This window comes from Hippopotamus amphibius, chromosome 12 (assembly GCF_030028045.1).
Source record: "Hippopotamus amphibius kiboko isolate mHipAmp2 chromosome 12, mHipAmp2.hap2, whole genome shotgun sequence".
NCBI classification, from domain to species: Eukaryota; Metazoa; Chordata; class Mammalia; order Artiodactyla; family Hippopotamidae; genus Hippopotamus; species Hippopotamus amphibius.
The window spans coordinates 16,966,747-16,986,021 of NC_080197.1; the positions used below are offsets into that span (position 1 = coordinate 16,966,747).

At 42.4% G+C, this 19,275-nt stretch overlaps 1 protein-coding gene across 1 annotated transcript; it reads left to right on the plus strand.

The window, feature by feature from the left end:
* Positions 1-794: 794 nt before the first annotated feature.
* On the plus strand, positions 795-12,100 carry OSER1 (oxidative stress responsive serine rich 1). Its single transcript, XM_057702146.1, has 4 exons — positions 795-923; positions 4,343-4,459; positions 7,367-7,480; positions 10,863-12,100. The coding sequence occupies exons 2-4, from the start codon at positions 4,383-4,385 to the stop codon at positions 11,548-11,550; spliced, it is 879 nt and encodes a 292-aa protein (XP_057558129.1). The 5' UTR covers positions 795-923; positions 4,343-4,382; the 3' UTR covers positions 11,551-12,100.
* Positions 12,101-19,275: the final 7,175 nt, after the last annotated feature.

Genomic DNA, 19,275 nt, shown 5'->3' on the forward strand with positions numbered 1-19,275 from the left:
ATCAACTACTTAGGTGAACCGCCCAAACCTTTTTGCAAAGTTTAGTATGCATGTGCGTTTCTCTGGAGAGGTGGTCTGTAGTTCTCACCAGATTCTCAAAGGAGTCCATCCCTGGGAGAAAAAAAAAAAGAGCTTCGCTTGAACAGTCCAAAGGTCCTCACTTAACGGAATGGAGAAACTGAGGCCCAGAGAGTTGTCTCAAGTCAAACAACAGGGGCATCAAAGCGAAGGCATTTCAGTTCCAATTTCGGCGTCACGCTCACGGTCCTGACTGTGTCCCATACCTCCTTGCTCCTCGGCAGCCGTGGAAGATCCCCGGGAGGCGGGGGCTGGTGTCGCAGCCCTGGAGATGTCGCAGGCAGTCCAGATTCGAGCACCGAGGAGGCTCGGACCAAGCGCTCAGACGGGCTCGGCTACCATAAAAATCCCCCCACCCTGGCCTCGCCCCGCGGAATTCCGCAGCCTCGCTGACTCCAGGTCACAGGGAGACCCGGGGGAGCGGAGGCGGCTCCACCACGAAGAGTAACGCCCACACACTCACCTGACTGAGAGGAGGAAGCAGGCACGCCCCAAAGTCCGTTCCCCAGCGAACCCTTCGCCGAGGGAGGAGTGAGTGCAGAGAATAACAGGAAATGACATCAGGCGCACGTGCTTCAAGAGGGACGGCCGTCAGGCGTTTGAGAGGCGTGGCCACCGCCCCGCGCCTGCGCAGCCACCGCCTGCCGCGTTGCAGAGTCACTGGGGTGGGAGGAGCATGAACAGGGGGCGGGGCGCGTGTCCGAGTGACGCAGGCGCAGTGCGACTCCGGAGGCGCGGGTCGCCCCCTCCACGGATTTAGATCCGGGTCAGTCAGGCGCCGCGATCGGAGAGAGACGATCTGAGCTGACGGGACTGGCTCACCGGAGCGCCCCTGCTGCGAGGAGGTGAGTGCCCAGACGGGACGGGGAGGCTCGGCGGCACCGCGTCTTGGCCTCCGGGCCCGGCTTGGCCACGGGCGGCTTCCTCGGGGCCCTCGGGGCCCTCCCGCCTCGCGTCGCCCCCGAGCGCTGGCTGCCTGGGCCCGGCAGGGCCTGCGCCTCTCCGCGCCCCCTCCGCCGCTGCGCCGGGCCCTGCCCGAGCTCCGCTCTCTTGCCCCTTCCCGCCTCCGCGGCCCCCGCCCCGTCCCGCGTCTCCGCCCTCTCCCGCCCGTGCGTAGCTTCCCCTTTTCGCCTTCCTTGGCCGCCCTTTGCCCCTTCCCGCCCTTTCCCGCTCGTTCCTGAGCCCCAGTCTCGTTGGCTGTCTCTTCAGCTCTGCTCCCGCCTCCTCCTGCATCCCTTGTCCGTTGGCCCGACTCAGGTCTCTCATCCGGGCCGGGAAGGTATTCTCGAGGGGCAGTTTTCCAGCGGGAGAGCCCGGGCGGGTACAGCTAGAGCCCTGGACAGCTCCCTGCTCTCCGAACCCCCAGGTCCCGACCTTTCCCGCCATCCTATTTAACCACGACAGATGCAGTTTCTGGGTAGAAAGAATTAACGTCGTGCTCTTGCACCGAGAGTGTAGGGGTTGGGTGGGTAGAGAGAGGCGTGAACGTGTTTTGTCTCGCGGGCCGATTGTTGCAGCTTAGTCTTGTTGGCGTCTTCCAGAGTTGCTGGATGGGATTTTCTTTCCCGGACTCCACAGTTCCTGGTGGGCTGGGACATTTTCTAAATCTTTTAACATTGTGATGACATGCTTACGTGCAGATCCTTTATTGATCGTTCTTAGGTCTTTTCGGGGTCCTGGAAACTTGGACCTAGATTTGAGGTTCGAAGAGGTATTGGTTAAAACTGCAAGATATCAATAAGATTGTGAAACATACTCTTCGGTGAAAGTCAGAGAAAATCAGGAATCAGGAATTTGCCCTTTTGTTGGAGGAACTTAGAAGAATTTTGTGTTTTTTGAAAGGTTAGGGGAAAATCCGAGGCCCCGTGTGATTTAACTTAAAGTAACTTTAGAAGTTTGGTCTTTGAGGGGATTGTTCAATTTCAAGAAGTTAGTGCAGTGAAAACCGCAGGAACGCCTCCCACAAATTTAATATTGATGAAGAAGGGCAAATCAGGTATATGTTTCCTGGAGTTAGTTGTACAGCTCTTGATTTGAGTGAATAGGAAGCTGGGAAGAGGGAGGAGCATAATAAGCCTTTTTGTAATTACAAACATGCTCTGATTTTAGCCCTTAAGGTCATGCCTAAGACTCACCTTTGCCCTGGGTTAATATAACTGAGGGAAAAGGTGAATAATCAAAATGCTGGAAGTCTGAAAATAGTTTAGATGGAACTTCATTTCTAAATTTTTTGTCTATGGCCAGTTTTATTTTGGTCTGTTTTGGTTTTTAAATGATGGATCTTTTAGTGTGTCAACAAGAATATTAGCTAAGTTTCTATTACCATCTAGAGGTCACCTGCAATAGTATTAATTTAGCACTGTATAATTAAAAGTTCCATATTTGGGTGCAAAGCATCTTAGCACAGTGTTAGGGCAGAAATGAGATGCCAGTTCTTACAGGCATGGGGTTCGCTGTCCTGGTGTCAGCTTCTCCCTTGTATCTCCCTTGTATCCCTGTATTCTTCAGCAGGAAGAATTTGTTTATAGCCTACAGTTAGCACCCTTTTAATGCTGTGGCGCTTCAAAAATAATAGAATATGTGATCTTTGCTCACCCCTCTCCCCAAGTATATAAGACATTATCGTGTATCTGGGAGAGGATCCTCCTCTAAATCCAGAAGAATTAGGAACCAGTGAAATATAGAATTGAAAATGTTTCCTCAAATTGATGTACTGGTTAAGTAAACCAGAAAAATACATGTGGGGAGTGTATTTAAATTTTTTGTCTTAAGTTGAGGCGAAAGCTAGCTGAATTCTTTTGAGACTGTTTTAGGTGTTCCCCAGAGAGAACTTCCTAAAATACCTTCTACACATAAATAAATGAAACATATTCTTGATTCCTTGCTTCTTAATTTTGCCACTGGTAGGTACTACTACATGCTTACATTATATCAAACATATTATGACACCGTGACCTTTAGAATATTAGAGGTCTCACAATAACATCAAACCCACTCCTGAGAAATGAACAGATACAGAATCAGAGGATCCAAGGATCCACAGAGAGGCACTGCTCGCTCTGAGAGTGCCTAAGGGGGGGTGGGGAGGGTTGGGCGGGGTTGGGGATAGGAGGTTAGAAATAGAGAAGGTGAAGTGAATTCTTTGCTTCAAAAATTCCCTCTCTTATATTTCTTGTTTTACTTTTTTTATTTCTGATTCCCTGTGATATGCTTATAGAAACTGATTTATGTCTTGTTGAGAATTTGTTATTAAGAAATTTTTTACCGCGAGTAAAAAAATTGGGAGACGAGTCAAAAGATTTAACTTCTCTATTGTATCTCTTGTTGCTTTGGTTGGTCCCCCCCCCCCCCTTTTTTTAGTTTAAATATAAAAATCAGGGTGGAAGAACTGGAGAACGGTGGTTAATCAAGCTAGTTGATTAAGTGGAGATCATTTAAAGGCTCATCTATAGAACAGTAATTTCAGTTTTTTCCTTCTTACCTCTTTCTTTTAGCTAATTTTGTTTTAAGTTTGTTTTTGAGTTGCAATTATAGTTCATCTATTCTTGTAAGAGAGTATTTGAAGCTAAAGAAAACAAAAGTAGAGTGTGGAGTAAGCAGTATCATTGAAATATGTTTGCAATCCTGCTGTTAGTAATGGTAACATCTTGATACCTGGGTATGAATATTAATATGAGTATAAATATTGATATCTAGGTCACAATTGCTTTAGAGAAATGCTGTCATGTGTCATGAAGTTATTCTTACCTAAAATGTTTAGAGTTAGAGGAGACAAATAGTAGTGTTTTTTGGGTTTTTTTTTGCCATCCTGATGTCCTTTTTTTTTTTTTTTCCAGTAGTGTTTTAAAGCTCAGAGTCGTATAGGTTGAGCTTTTCCCTTATGTTACTGATGCAGCGATCATTTTGTCTGTAGGTTTCTAGACTTCCACAACTGAAGAGATTTCCCCTGCTGTTGAAAAGTATTCTTAAAGACATATTTTAGGTGATGTAGTTTCCAAAACTGGTAATAGGATATTGGCATAAAGTATTTGGACAGTTTAATTCCATCATAATAAAATTTTTTTTCTGTATTATTTCATTTGTCTCCTCTTAAGAAATAAAACCTACAGTTTCCTAATCATTGAAACTTCCTTTTAGAAATAGAAATTTGCTTTTTCTCCCCCTAACAAGCAATGGTAGTATCCGGAGTATAGATTTTAACAAAAGTGTATGTTTGAACTCACCTGTTTTCACTTTGTTCCTTTTATTTTTGCTTTCTTTTTAGTATTAACGGGAACATCCATAGTAGTGTAAAAACTTTCACAATGAAATCTGAAGCCAAGGATGGAGAGGAGGAGAGTCTACAAACTGCTTTCAAGAAATTAAGAGTGGATGCATCAGGGTAATTAAATGTGGAGTATATTATTGGGGAATTGTTTACTAGATTTAAATAGACATTTCCCCAGGGGAGCACTTTCTCTTCTAAAATTTCTTTTTATTTGTAGAAGGTGTAAATGTTCATAGTGTGACATTTTACCAAATTCTGTACAGCATTGTTTTACTTATAAAAGAAACTCTTCTGTTAAATTTTGGAAAATAGCTGTTCATTTGTTCTCCAAGATTGGGGGTTTTTCTTAGCTTTGAGGAGGGTTCTCCTCCCCCACCAGCTCTTTTTAATCAAACATCAGGCAGTGTCCCATCAGAGAGTTCCTCATACATCTCTAGGGAATCACAGTATTTTTCACTAAAAGTGAATTGTCTCAGCAGGAATCTCTGCAGACGTTGTGGATTTCATGGGCTCTGATTGCTGAGCCTATCACTATGGAAACCTCTATTCATTAGGATTCTGTCACTGAGATCAATAATCTTGGACCCTTTGGCCAAACTAATTAGAGCACCTGCAGACCAGCTGCTGTCTGTATGTTAATATTTCACCCTTTGCCAAATGTTCTATGCAGAACTCTTTTCATCCCCATTCTTTGCCCTAAGCCAGAAGAAATCTCAGATTTTTAATGGATATAAGAATATTTCATTTCATGAATGGAGACCAAACACTCCACAGCAAGGAGTAATAACGATTGCTAAAATTTATTAGTCATTTACTGTGCTATAGACACTGCTTAAGTCTCCGTACAGGTCATCTAATCCTCACTACCAACTTAGAAGAGAGATACTACAGAGTATACTATATAGTTTACAGAGGAGCTACAGATGAATTAAGTCACTTGGAAAAGGTCGCATTGGTAAGAAGTGGTAGAGCCAGGATTTGAACCCAGGCAGTTTATCTCCAGAACCTCAGCTCTTAACCATTCCTTTATATGGTACCTTGAAGACAACATGAAGAAATGCATTTGGTACCTGGCACATAGTTAAATTAAATAGATGTTAGTTGTCGTTATAGCTGTCTACTCATTGCTAGTACTATTTTTGGCCTACTATATGAGAGAATTTATAGTAACATATTTGCACAGTAGCTATTACAGGTGCTTACATTTGCTTCCATGATACTTCAAATAAGTATCTTCTCCTAGTGATTTTTCCAATATAGTCATCTTGCCATTAGAACTGATCAGTACTTTATAAGCTATCTTGTGAAACAGAAACAAAGCAGAGAAGCAAATAGTTCCAGATTGTAGTCATAGTATATTCCTTTGTGATTTCTGGTATAGAAATATATTTTTTTAATCAGGAAAATGCTAGGAGTGTATAAATGCACACATATATGTAAATCCTTCTGTATAAATTTATGTAACCCTTGATATACAGACTTTTTTCCTGGTGTTTTAAGAAGTTGGAACATAAAATTAAGCAATTTCCATGCCCCTAAAAATTACTTGGAACATAAAAAAAACTTTTCAAAATAGCTGTGCAATATATGATCAAATATTATATATTTGTAGCATGTGACCTACTTTGAGTAAAATTATAGAAAGAGAAGGAACAGTGGAGAACATTTGAGAAAACCAAATAAGAGTACAAGGGGTGAGTCATTCCTGTGACTAAGCAGAATAAGACTTGTGTAGTGTATCATACGTTTCTAGTTGTTTTGTATTGTTGCTGATTTACAAATGGAGCATGTGAGGTACTGACTCATAAACCAACCAAGCCGTGCCAGGAATTTAGCATGATCCTGTTTAACAGGTTTTGGTTCCTAATGGTATTTGTCTTACCAAGACGAATCTCTGTATATTTATTGTAAAACAACATAGTCCTTTTTATCAGACTATAACATAATACATGCTTATGGATAAATCACAAAAACAAAAAAGAAAGGATAAAAAAGGAAGCAGAAAATCACAATTTACCAATACCACTGTTAATATCTAAATCATCTGTCATAACAGTGTTTACTTTTTGTACACAGTTGAGATCAGAATGTATGTACAGGTGTTTATACTTGCTGTTTTCTCTTAATATTATAAGCATTCTCCTGCATCATTAAAAATTCTTTGTACGCTTAATTTTTAATAAGTTCCTGATATTCCATTGTACCGATTGGCCATAATTTATATAGTACAGTATTTTCTATTATTAGAAATTTAGGTTATTCCTAGTTTTTATTTTAAATTATATTCCAGTGAACATCTCTTTACTTAGTAGATTGTCTCTTTCTAAAGGGTATTTATCAATACTATAGCATGTATAGTAGAAGCCTTGTGTATGCGTGTATGTGTGTGCATGTTGAAAAGGTCCAAAAGATTTTGATGTTGAATGTTAACGTTGGTGATCTTTGAATTGTAAGATTATAGATGATTCTTTTCTCTCTTTCAAATTTTTTCATCTTCTTTACTGGGAACCCATGTTACTAGTGTAATTTTAAACTGCAGAGATTTAACTGAGTAATATTTCAAGAGTATTGGTTGTAAAATTAGAATTTTTTGAATAAATTGTATACAGTTTGAAGAAGTATTCATTTAGATTGAATCTCCTAAAGTTGGATTTTGCTCCTAAACTTAGTTTCCCTGGCTCTGGTTTGCCCACATAAAATAAGTGGTCAGTGTCGTTAGCATTCTCCCTGGACATAAGGCCTGATCTGCCCCAGATAAACAGCCTAAAAGTCTATTTATATCCCATGCTGGTTATACTTAAGAATCATTCTTTGGCTTATGATTTTGCAACTGTGAGCTCTTAGGGATCCTCCAAATGTGGTTTTGGAGGAAAATTTACACTAAAAGCTGAACGATTTTTGAGAAACCCAAACTAGAAAGGTGATAGAGGTATTAATACAAGTTGCATTTGGGTTGGTGAGAGCAGTACGTTCTCCTCCTTGCATGGTTTTCTAAGCAGTAAACTTTGTTCTTGTCTTCAGGTCCATAGCATCTCTGTCTGTTGGAGAAGGGACAAGTGTCAGAGCATCAGTCAGAACAGCAGTGGATGATACCAAACCTAAAACGACATGTTCATCTAAAGACAGTTGGCATGGGTAAGAGAAGATGATTTTTCTCATTGCAGATGATTTTTATCCCAACACCTTAACGTATTATTGGATTTTCTTTCCTGAGTATCCAAAAAAGAGTGTGTTATGGTATAGAAGCCAAGACGCGTAGATTAAAGAAGACCCTTTCTTATTGTGAATTTGCTCAGACTTGCTGTATAGCCTGGATTGTAGTCAATTTTTATAAATGTTCTATGTGTGTTTGAGAAGAATGGCTCTCAAATCATTCTTAGGTTTTATATCTGTCCTTTAAATTAAAATTTAAAATGTGTTACTTATAGGATTTTTTTTCAAATAATTTTTCTTTTGGTCAGCCTGACCTGTTAATAATTGAGAGGAGTTTGTTGAAATCTCCCCCACCAGAGTGCATTTATCTGTTTTCCCTGTAAGTTCTGTATTTTTGCTTTATGTGTTTTGAAGCTGTTTGGTTTGGTTCATATAGCCTAGGCTCATGCCAGTTTAGAATGTTTTCTTCCTGGTGAATTGAGACTTTTATTAATGACCTTCTTAATCCCTCATAATGGTTTTTGTCGTAAAGTGTATTTTATGTGGAATTAATATAACTAGTACAGTTGTCTTTTAGTATTTGCCTAGTGTATCGTTTTCCTTTTTACTTTCAACCATTCTGTGTTTCAGAATTTTAGGTGTGTCTGATATAAATACATATGGCTTATTTTGTTTTATTCAATCTGATAATCTTTTTTTAACTGCTTCGTTGAATGTCTTTACATTTATTTTGATTATTGATATATTTGGACATGTTTCTGCTCTTTTATTTTATGCTATTTGCCCTGCTTTTTCTTTTGCTTTTCTTCCCCCCTTTTCTTCTTACCTTCCCTCTCCTCCCCACCTTTTAAAAAATTGTTTGAAATATGTTCATTTTTCTCACTACCATTTTTCCTTTTACTGGTGTGGAAATTATATACTTTGTTTCTGTTCTTTCAATAGTTAGCCTTGAAATTTTACCATACATGCTTTACAAACACAAAAGCTAATATTTTAACCCTCCTTCTTAGAACTTTTGCTGTGACCTTCTGACTTCCATGATATAAAGTTGCTCAATATTTTAGTTCTGTCACTTATTTTTAATCTCACAAGTTCAGTTTTATTTAACCTACTTTGTTTTATTTAAACTTAACCTACTTAATTTATTTAAATTAGTTAGCCTAGTTTATTTGACCTATTTTATTTAACCTACTTTATTTTAAATATTAATTTTTATTTTTGGTTGAGTCGAGTCTTAGTTGTGGCACATGGGCTCCTCATTGCGGTGCGTGGGCTCTGTAGTTGCAGCATATAGGCTCTCTAAGCTTTGCTTAGTTGTTGTGGTGCGTGGGCTTAGTTGCTCTGAGGCATGTGGGATCTTAGTTCCCCGACCAGGGATTGAACCTGTGTTTCCTACATTGGAAGGTGGATTCTTAACCACTGGATCACCGGGGAAGTCCCTAACCTACTTTATTTTATTTAAATTAGAGTGTTTGTTTAGATTCATCTCATTTATAGTTTCTTTACTCTCACCATTCTTGCATCTCAGACCTTCCATATAGGATCAGTTCCTTCCTAAAGTGGTCTGTTACAGTAAGTCCCCTACATAGGAACCTTCAAGTTGTGAACTTTTAAAGATGCGAATATGCATTCGCGTGTCCAGTTAGTTCACGTGTCTGGCATTATCTGTAAAAGTTGGGTATCTAGGCTAACTTTGTTGAACTTACGAACAAATTGGACTTATGAATGCACTCTCAGAACCAAACTTGTTCACATGTAGGGGACTTACTGTATTAGTAAATAGGGCCTCTGTGTTAGTTATCCACATAGAATATTTATCTGAAAATGTCTTTATTTCATCCTTGTTCTTGAAAGTTATACCTGATTTGATATACCTGAAATCATAGTTCTAGTTGACAGTTATTTTCACTTAGTACTTGAAGATATTAGTCATTGTCTTCTGGCTTCTGGGTTATTGTTGCAGAGCCTACTTCCAAAAACTAATTGTTGTTCTTTTGGAAATAACCTGTCTAGTCTTTAGCTGCTTTTAAGGTATTCCTGCTGTTTTTGGTATTCTCCAGTTAGTTGTCCTGTTTTAGTGTGTGCTTCTTGTATCTGTAGATTTTCTTCTTGCGTCAATTCAGAAAATATCTATGTAGGTACTTTGAAAGGGAGAGAACTCCTGCCTTGCCCTGTTTGCTTGATGTTCACCATCCCAGCGGGGAACACACTGTGTTCAGTTGCTGAGACAGTCTCAGGATGAAATGACGAGCCTGGTGGGATGGGTGGGAAGAAGGCATTGCCAGGGTCAGTTTTCCCCTCTGCCTCAGTGGCACCCAGATTCCAGCACGGCCTCTCTCCTCCAGAGAACCTGGTGCAAACTGAGATTCTTCCTCTCGGTACCCAGCGATTGTTGACAGCAGAGCCCCAACATGCAGACGGTAACCAGCGAGGGCCCCGGGCAGTGGTGTGACACACACGTCTGCTGGCCAGGAAGGCAGGCACAGGGAGTGGAGGAAAGGGGCGAAGTGGGGGATACCCCAGGCGTGTCTCCATGGCTCACAGTTCCAGCCTGTGGGAGCAGTGTCCCCGGGCTGTATAAAAACAGCTAGGGGGCCAGATTTGATTCACAGGCTGCAGTTTGCTGACCCCTGTTGTAAGAAGTTCAGTATTTTCTTTTCTTAGCTGTATGATATTCTGCTGTTTAGCCCATGTATTTAATTCCAGTTATGAAGTTTTTAAAGTTCTGCCTGTTTCTGTTTTCAAACTTGCTTGGCAATTTTGAGTCTTTTTCTCTTTGCTCAATTCTATTTAAATATTTTATAAAAAGTTATATAGTATGTCTGATAATTCCAAATATCTGAAAACTTCAGTCTAAATCTGTTTTTCAGCTGTTCCCAGTGATAGAAATGCATTCTAAATCTGCTTTTCTGTTGAGTAATCACAGCAGAGTGGCTGTTTATAGCATTAGCCTCACAGTGGTACTGATGCTGCTGTATTCAGGGCACGGAGCACAGCGTTGAGGTTTTAGAGCATCAGTCTCAGTTGTCTGTGCAGGGTGCTTCCCCAGACCCACTGGTCAAAGGCTTCCAAGCCAAGGGTTCGGACAGGGCAGACAGGTATTCTGCACCAAATGTTTGGTCCAAGAAATGCTATTTAAAACTACCCTTTACCTCTCCTGTTTCTATAGCTTGGTAATAAGGAGATGTTGAAGTTTTTGAGACACAGAGACTTAGGCAGGTTGAAAACAGAGGTAGGCACATCTCTGGGGGGAACTTATTTAGACTCATAAACCAGAGAGGTGGCAAATTTCCAACTATCTTAAAGAATCTCTTAAGGAGAGCTCTGTATCCCAACGTCTTCTTGTACATCTTTTTCCTCTCAGGTCTACAAGGAAGTCGTCACGAGGAGCAGTGAGAACCCAGCGTCGTCGGCGTTCTAAGTCTCCTGTCCTTCATCCTCCAAAATTTATACATTGCAGTACAATAGCTGCTTCTTCCAGCAGCCAGCTCAAGCACAAAAGCCAGACTGACTCCCCTGATGGCAGCAGTGGGCTGGGAATTTCAACCCCTAAGGAGTTCAATGCAGGAGAATGCTCAACTTCTCTCGATACTAATCACACAGGGGCAGTAGTTGAGCCTTTGAGAACTTCGGTTCCAAGGCTCCCATCAGAGAGTAAGGAGGAAGACTCCTCTGATGCTCCCCAAGTCTCCCAAGCAAGTCTCAAGGCCAATGATCTCTCTGACTTTCAAGCCGTTTCCAAGCTAAACCAGGGCAAGCCATGTGCATGCATAGGCAAGGAGTGCCAGTGTAAGAGGTGGCATGATATGGAGGTGTATTCCTTTTCAGGCCTGCAAAGTGTCCCTCCCTTGGCCCCAGAACGAAGATCCACGCTTGAGGACTACTCTCAGTCACTTCACACGAGAACTCTGTCTGGCTCCCCCCGCTCCTGTTCTGAGCAAGCTCGCGTCTACGTGGATGACGTGACCATTGAGGACCTGTCAGGCTACATGGAATATTACTTGTATATTCCCAAGAAAATGTCCCACATGGCAGAAATGATGTACACCTGAGAGCAAGAAGCTCATTACTGTGCTTTAACCAATGAAGGGTTGTCAGAGAGATTTAGTTAATGGCAGACCTTGCGGCCACTTTGTGTGAGAAGACATCTCCTTCTGCTCACTGTGCTTGCAATAAAAACTTTTCTTGGCATCTCAGTTAATCTTCATTCTTTAAATGTAATTCTCTGAGTTCTTACGTACCCACCAAGTCAAGCAGATCAAAAGAACAATCCCTCTCATTTACAAGTGTTCCTGGGGGATGAAGAAATGGTAATCGCTTGACTGGTAGCAGTGGGTCTGTGGGGAAAGCTTTTGAAAAACACTGCGTTTTTCAGATCTGTTTAAGATTTGGATGCCAAGGAGAATGAAATGTGGTTTTGTACCTGGACTGAACATTTGTCATGCTGTAGTTGCCAGCCCAGAGTATTAGAAGTTTTATAACTGGTTTAAACCATCTGATTTAACGCAAGATTTATTGTGTCTTTAAAGGTTTCCTATGTTATTGTTAAGCCAGAGATCTAAGGTTTAGATTCTATATGAATAAACTAGCTGGCCTGCCCTATATTGTTTGAGAGAATCATTAACCATCACTAAATAAACCCCTGCTGGTGCTCTTCATCCGAAGACATGTCACATGAAGTTTCTTACGTGAGAAGCAACTTGGAGTGGGCAGCTTCAGTTGGAGGGAGGGGGTGTGATGTTTGAAACTGCTGTGCATCTTCTCCGTCTCCGGCGTTTTAGTACATGTGGCATGTTTCAGTCACTTGCAGTGTAGATCTCATGCCTTGGTTTCAAATGTTCTAGATGAATATTATCTCTTTGTACTGCCGTCCTACCCCAGCAACCCCCAAAGAGAGTTTTATACATGCCATATCCTGTATTTAATGGCTGACCAGCCCACAGTTCCCTCCAAAGTTTGGTAAAAAAAAATCTATCCTGTTTCAGCTGGAGGATGAATCCCTCTCTTTTCCAGGTGGCTCCAAAGTGGATTTTACATAGGCCATGTGACTTGTAATTCGACCATCCTAAGCATACCCATCAAATTTAGTGAAAATTTGTCCAGCCATTTTAACATGTTAACAGAAGGTTTGTTTCACTTTTATTTAGATTACAAAATAGGTATTACTCTTCAGTAAAACATCTGACTAATTGTGGGGTTGATTCATGACAGTGGGGTCTGGGCTTCATAAATAAGTGATTTGTACTTGGAGGAGGTGGGAAGGGTATTTACTGGAACAGCCCTGAACTTAAGTAGTGAGAGACTGCAGCTAATTACTAGTTTAGGGTGGATTTAGTAGGATCTGAAGGCTCTGATTGGAGCAAGAGAGCTTTGTCATCACAGCGCTAGAAACTAACAGTTTTCTTAATGCTAACAGAAGGTACACGACTTCAGATATCTAAGGTAGCAGTTCTGAAACTTTTTGGTCTCAGGACTCTTCCACTTACAAATTTGAGGATCACAAAGAGCTCTTGTTTGTATGGTTTATATTTATCAATATTTACCATATTAGAAGTCAAAAGTAAGAAAATTTAAGACTGTATCACTTAATTTAAAAATAATGAAGAATCCACAAATCCATTTAATATAAATATATTTTTAATTGAAAAACAACTTCCAAAACAAATATTTAGTAAGAAGAGTGGCACTGTTTTACATTCTTGCAAATCTCTTTAATGTTGGGTTTAGTGGAAAACAGCTAGATTCTCATATTTGGTTCTGCATTCAATCTCTTGTGACATCACATGTAATGTGACCTCCGAAAAGCTCGGCAGTTGTGAGCGAATGTGCATGAAAAAGACAAATGCTGTGTTATTATGGAAGTAGCTTTGACTGCACAGATCCCCTAATAGAGTGGATTCCCAGACCACACCTTGAGAAGCATAATCCTAGGCCATTTGAGCTGGTTGTAAAAGTACCTACTCACACCCCTCCCCCCACCCCCTCCCCAACCTCCATAACTACTGTTTCACTTCACCTTTTTTACTAGAGAGAAGTGGAGCAAACTGACCTGAACATGTTACTTGAATTAAAATAGTTCCTAAGTCTCTTAAGTCCTTTTTAGTTTACTTTTCAAACCAGTGGTCTGTTTATTTACTTAATTGTGTGTATTAACTGAAAGTCACCAGAGAACAATGAATGATGCACATTTCTTTATATAAAGTTGTTAGGAAGGGTGTCAGGATTGAAAAGGACCAAGTTCCAAACTTGGATGAAAGCTTAGGCATTCCAGATTTGCGGGAAGGAGATGTAGGCAGTTACATCTCAGTCAAGATCTTCCTCAAAACATAAATCTTGAAGCCCTAAATTACTCTGCTCAAACCCTATTGGGCGAGCTTTAATATGTGTCCCTGATTAGAACATTTGACCTTTTCTGAGTGCATCTTATGGGACCAATGTTTGTCAAATGCATCCTGGAAAATGGGTTCAGGCTGTGGCTTGAGAAATTTTTACTCTGATGTTTTGGAAAGCGGCATCCTGACATGTCCCTTTATTTAATAACAAGTGCTGACAACACACCAGGCACATGTCCTCGGTGGAGAAAATGCTACAGAGAGAAAAGGATTAGGCGAGAGTAAGGGTTCGGGCAGGGAGAGGGGTTGCTATTTTAATTGGGGTGGTCAGAGAAGCTTCTGTGAGGAACTGACATTTGAGCAGAGACCTGAAGAAAGCTAGGGAGTGAGCCATATGAATATTTGGGGGAAGAGCATTCCCTGTAGAAGGACAGCAAGAATATCTGTGGCTTGAAGCAGGTAAGGTTACAGAAGCATGAGTTAGGAGCAGATCGTGGAGGCCCTTGTAGGCCATTTTAAAAACGACTTTGACTCCTGAGGATATAAGGGAGCCTTTGAGGGGGTTTGGAGGAGAGGAGACACATATCAGACTTGTCTTTTATTTTTATGTTTTTAAGCTCTCTATTGGAATATAATTGCTTTACATTGTTGTGCCAATTTTTGCTGCACACCCAAGTGAATCAGCTGTATTTATACGTATATCCCCATATTCCCTCCCTCCTGTGACTCCCTCCCACCCTCCCTATCTCAGCTCTCTAAGTCATCACCCATCATCAAGTTGATCTCCCTGTGCTATGCAGCAACTTCCCACTAGCTATCTGTTTTACATCTGGTAGTGTATATATGTCAGTGCTACTGTCTCACTTCGTCCCAGCTTCCTCTTCACCACCCCACCCCCATGTCAAGTCCGTTCTCTACATCTGCATCTTTATTCTTGCCCTGTCACTGGGTTCATCAGTACCATTTTTTTAGATTCCATATATATGAGTTAGCATACGGTATTTTTCTATTTCTGGCTTACTTTGCTCTGTATGTCAGTCTCTAGGTCCACCCACCTCACTACAAATAACTCAATTTCATTCCTTTTTATGGCTGAATAATATTCCATTGTATATATGTGCCACATCTTCTTTATCCCTTCATCTGTAGATGGGCTTTAGGTTGCTTCCATGTCCTGGCTATTGTAAATAGTGCTGCAATGAACATTGTGGTACATGTTTCTTTTTGGATTATGGTTTTCTCTGGGTATATGCCCAGTAGACTTGTCTTTTAGAGAGAGCACTGGCTGCTCTGTAGACTAAGAGGGGAGCCATGAAAAGGAAGGGAAGGAACAGGTGGCTACTGTAGTAAATCAGGCAATGGTTTCTAGTGCCTCAGACACTTGGCAGTGCAGGAGAGAAGACGTATTCCAGAATTATTTTGAAGGTAGAGCTGATGGATGTAGGGTGTGAGAGAAGGATTGGAATTAAGGATGACTCCAAAGGTTTTAATACACTGGGAGTTGGCTGGAGGAGCAGATCTGGGAGGAGACTTTGAGACTTTGGTTTTGATCTTGGCAAGTCTGAGAAGCTTATGAGATACCACGTAGAGATGCTGAGTCGGCGATTGGACATGTGACTGAAGACGGAGAGATACAGGCTGGCTATACAGGGTTAAGAGCCAACAGGATGTGGGTGTCAATGAAAGCTCTGCAGCTGAAGACCACCTAGGAAGTAAATGTGGATAATCAGTCAGAGGACCAAGCTCTGGGTCATTTCCAAGGTACAGAGCTCAGGGGAATGAGGAGGAACCAGCAAAAGACTTGAGTTGGAAGCAGCCAGTGAGGCAGGAGCAGAACCAAGAGGCGAGCCCTAAAAGCCGAATCAAAAAGCATCTCGAGAAGGGAGTTGTCAGCCACCAAATAATGCAGAGAAGGGAAGATGAGGACACCTAATATGTGCAGATGCTGGACGTACAAAAAGAAGAGTGCCAGGCAGGCACTTAGGAGGTGTTCATGCCCTTTTCTTTCTTTCTTTCTTTCTTTCTTTTTGAATGAAGATAATCTTTGCTTCAAACGGCTCATAGTTTGGGGGAGGAGCCAGCATGTGGGAAGGCACATAACCCAGCTAGGTAACTTGTCTGGGGAGGTGAGGCTTCAGCTACGTTTTCGATGGCTGAGAAGGAACTCAAGTGGATTTCTGTGTGCCTTTCTTCTCTCTGTTCTGCATGTTCAGTCCCCTCCTCTCCACCCTCCCTAGGAAGCAGCCACGCTTAGACAAAAATAGATGAAACAAGTGACTGTCCCCTCTGACAAAAGAACAGAACCATGGAGTGAGAAAAAAAGCTGTGAAAAAGAGAGAATGGGATAGCTACCTTTCAAAACAGTTTAAAATCCCTTCCAAGTTGAGTACATTCTCTTTGGTCTGAAGAACTTGTTTTTCCTAAGACAAATCTTTTGCAATGCACTTAGGGCCACCAGGGGTCTCCCTTTCCCTGAAACGCACTGGTTTAAAGGGACATGCAAGAACGTGTTGCGGGGCCAGTAACCAAATTTGGCAAAGAATTTACTTAACCTTTTAAGAAATCAAAGTGTCCCTTTACCAGTAACATAGTTTATCAGTTTAAAAAGGGAAAAATCACAGGGTAATGTTGAGTCAGCATGCATTGGGAAGAGTAAGGAGTGCTTCGATATTTAGGGGGTGATTCTTCCCTCTTTGGGGGGTATTTTATTAAGCATGATAGTTTGAAAAGCAACTTGTCATGTGAGGATAATGTTGATATTAGCTAACATTTATTAGGTGTTTAGTCTGTTCTAAGCCTTTTGACAGCATTAACTCACATAATCCTCACACAGCCACATAAGGTACATACTATTATCCTGAATACTAAGAATCCTTCAAGATAGGTACTTTTACAGATGAAGAATTTGTGGCTTAGAGAAATTAACAACTGGTCCAAGGTCACACAGCTTGTGAGGGGCAGAACTGGGATTTGAACACAAATCTAACTCCAAAAGTATCTACCTGACACAGCGGATGGTAAGTAAATGGATGCATGAATTTGTACATTACTAAGAAACTTTCTTAATTTGAAAACATACAGTGGTTCTTTTTTATTTATTTATTTATTTTTTGGGGGGTACACCAAGTTCAATCATCTGATTTCATACACACATCCCCGTATTCCCTCCCTCCCTCGACTACCCCTCACCCTCCCCATCCCCGTCCTCTAAGGCATCATCCTTCCTCAAGTTGAACTCCCTTTGTTATACAGCAACTTCCCACTGGCTATCTATTTTACAGTTAGTAGTATATATATGTCTATGCTACTCTCTCACTTCGTCTCAGCTTCCCCTTCACCCCCCGCCCCCCCAAACCTCGAGTTCTCCAGTCCATTCTCTGCATCTGCGTCCTTGTTCTTGTCTTGTCACTGAGTTCATCAGTACCATTTTGAGATTCCGTATATATGAGTTAGCATACAATATTTGTCTTTCATACAGTGGTTCTTAACCAGGAATGGGAGTCAGATTCGCCTGAGGAGCTTTTAAAAAGAATGCAAGAGCCCAAGCCTTCTCCCAAGACAATCTAATTCAGTAGGTTGGGGATGGGGTGGGATTCTGCAATCTGTTCATGTTTTTAAGTTCCACAGATGATTCTTACGGTAGGGAACCACCGTAGGGAGCTGTACCGATGAACAGTGGCTACACTTATGTAGGCGGAACAGCTCGCTAGAACACAGTAGCCACCCAGCCATAGAACAGGATTATGCTGATTTGCCCAACATTTAACTACAAAGGGTGTTGAACTCAAACTCGTCTGGCTTCCAGTTTGAGATGCTCTTTCCTCTCCCCTGGAGAGCGGAGCTGGAAAGAAACATGCAATTTTCCAAAGACCCATCAGAAGTGGCAACAGCAGAACTCTCTGGGGGCATCATTAAGGTGCTCTCAGCAGTGAATTGTGCAAGCAGGCTGTTGGTCAACCTGCTGAAGGGGTGAGTCACAACCCAGATGATACAGTCTTTATTGCTTTTTGCTGCATGTCAGCTTGGCAAAGAGCCAGCAATGGAGAGCTCGGAGGCTAGGTGTTTCTTCCTGGGGGTGAAATGTGGGCAGGGAAGGGCTCTTTAAGGCAGGGGGCTGTGAACAAGGAAGGAACCAAGTGATAAGAACCAGGATTGGCTGGGGTGAAGGGAGAGAGCCTTTGCTATTCATTTCTTAAACAGGAACACATCTTCTGCGGTGACTTTACGTGGCCTAGGTCACTGTGGGATCTGGAGTATGAGAGATAAGTTGAAGTCAGATAATAATAGTTGAATAATCTCAAGTGCCTTCTGAGCTTGTTTTTTGGTGATTTCTATCCTCCTTTTCCCCCATGATCCTCCCCCCACCCCACCCCCTACACACAGCTTCCTGTTCTTGGTGGCTCCCACATTTCCCAGAACTACTCTGTGTTCCTGTTAACCCTGGGCTCAGTTGGAATTTCCAATCTTTAGCCTTGTCCACTGCCCCTCATCATGGAGATTTATTTGTCCCTTTTACTGGGGTTTGGTGGGAACCTGAGCGCTGATCAGTCCCATTACTCTTGACCCTGTGCCAAGAGTTTTCTGAAGTCTGGCCTCCTAGGCTCTTAGGACAGCACAGCAAAAGAGAGCCTGGAAAGGGCATTAAAAAAAATCATGATCCTTGAGTATTTCTGAGACGACCTCATTCCAATTCAACAAGCAACGCTGTGTCTCAGAGCTAGAGAGAGGAGGGTAGGCTCCCCGCCCTTCAGAAGAGAGAGAGGGAGTGATCCACGGCCCGCGCTTCTTGCACTGGGTTCTTCCCGGGGTTTTCCCAGGCTTGGGGGTGGGGAGAGAATTTGGGGCTGTGCTAGACTCAGGTTTGCTTTATCTTCCCGACTCTGTCTCCAGAACCTCACCTCTCTTCCTAAGTTCCTTCCTCTGCTCTCAAAAACGTATGTGAACCCATGTCCCGTTCCTTTCTCTTTAGGTCACCAGATTCCTTTATGGGGTTGGCAGTGGTGCTCTAATAGCCCCAGGTCCTGCTGGGGCATTTTAGTGGTGCTGGGGCTGAGATTTGCCAAGCTCTACGCTCTGGGGGATTTTAAGTGTTTCAGGACTGGGTGGTCTGCGGGTCTTCCTCTCCCCTCCCTGCTCGCAGGCTCAGGGACCAGGAAGGTGGAAAGGAGCTCTTACCCAAGAGAAGAAAGCCGCCAAATCTCCCCAGCTGCCCACGCTTAGTTCTCAGCTTCCCTTCCTCATCCCTCCAGCCACTCCCTGAGTCTGGAGCGCTAGCCCGGTTTGAAACACCCCTCCCGCTTTGAAGGAGGCTGGGCCAGCCAGGGGGTTATTTTTGGGAGCAGCTTCTGAGATCCAATGGCCTTGTTAGGGCAACACTGACCTTTCCATCCTAGGAGGAGGGCAGGATTGGAGAGGGGCGGGGCAGGGGCGGGGGGATCACAGACC

Excerpts from the sequence above, each read along its gene's own strand:
- OSER1 (XM_057702146.1), top strand. The coding sequence starts at position 4,383 with ATGAAATCTGAAGCCAAGGATGGAGAGGAGGAGAGTCTACAAACTGCT. Across the intron at positions 4,460-7,366 it reads TTAAGAGTGGATGCATCAGG|GTCCATAGCATCTCTGTCTG; the intron begins GTAATTAAATGT and ends TCTTGTCTTCAG. Across the intron at positions 7,481-10,862 it reads TCTAAAGACAGTTGGCATGG|GTCTACAAGGAAGTCGTCAC; the intron begins GTAAGAGAAGAT and ends TTTTCCTCTCAG.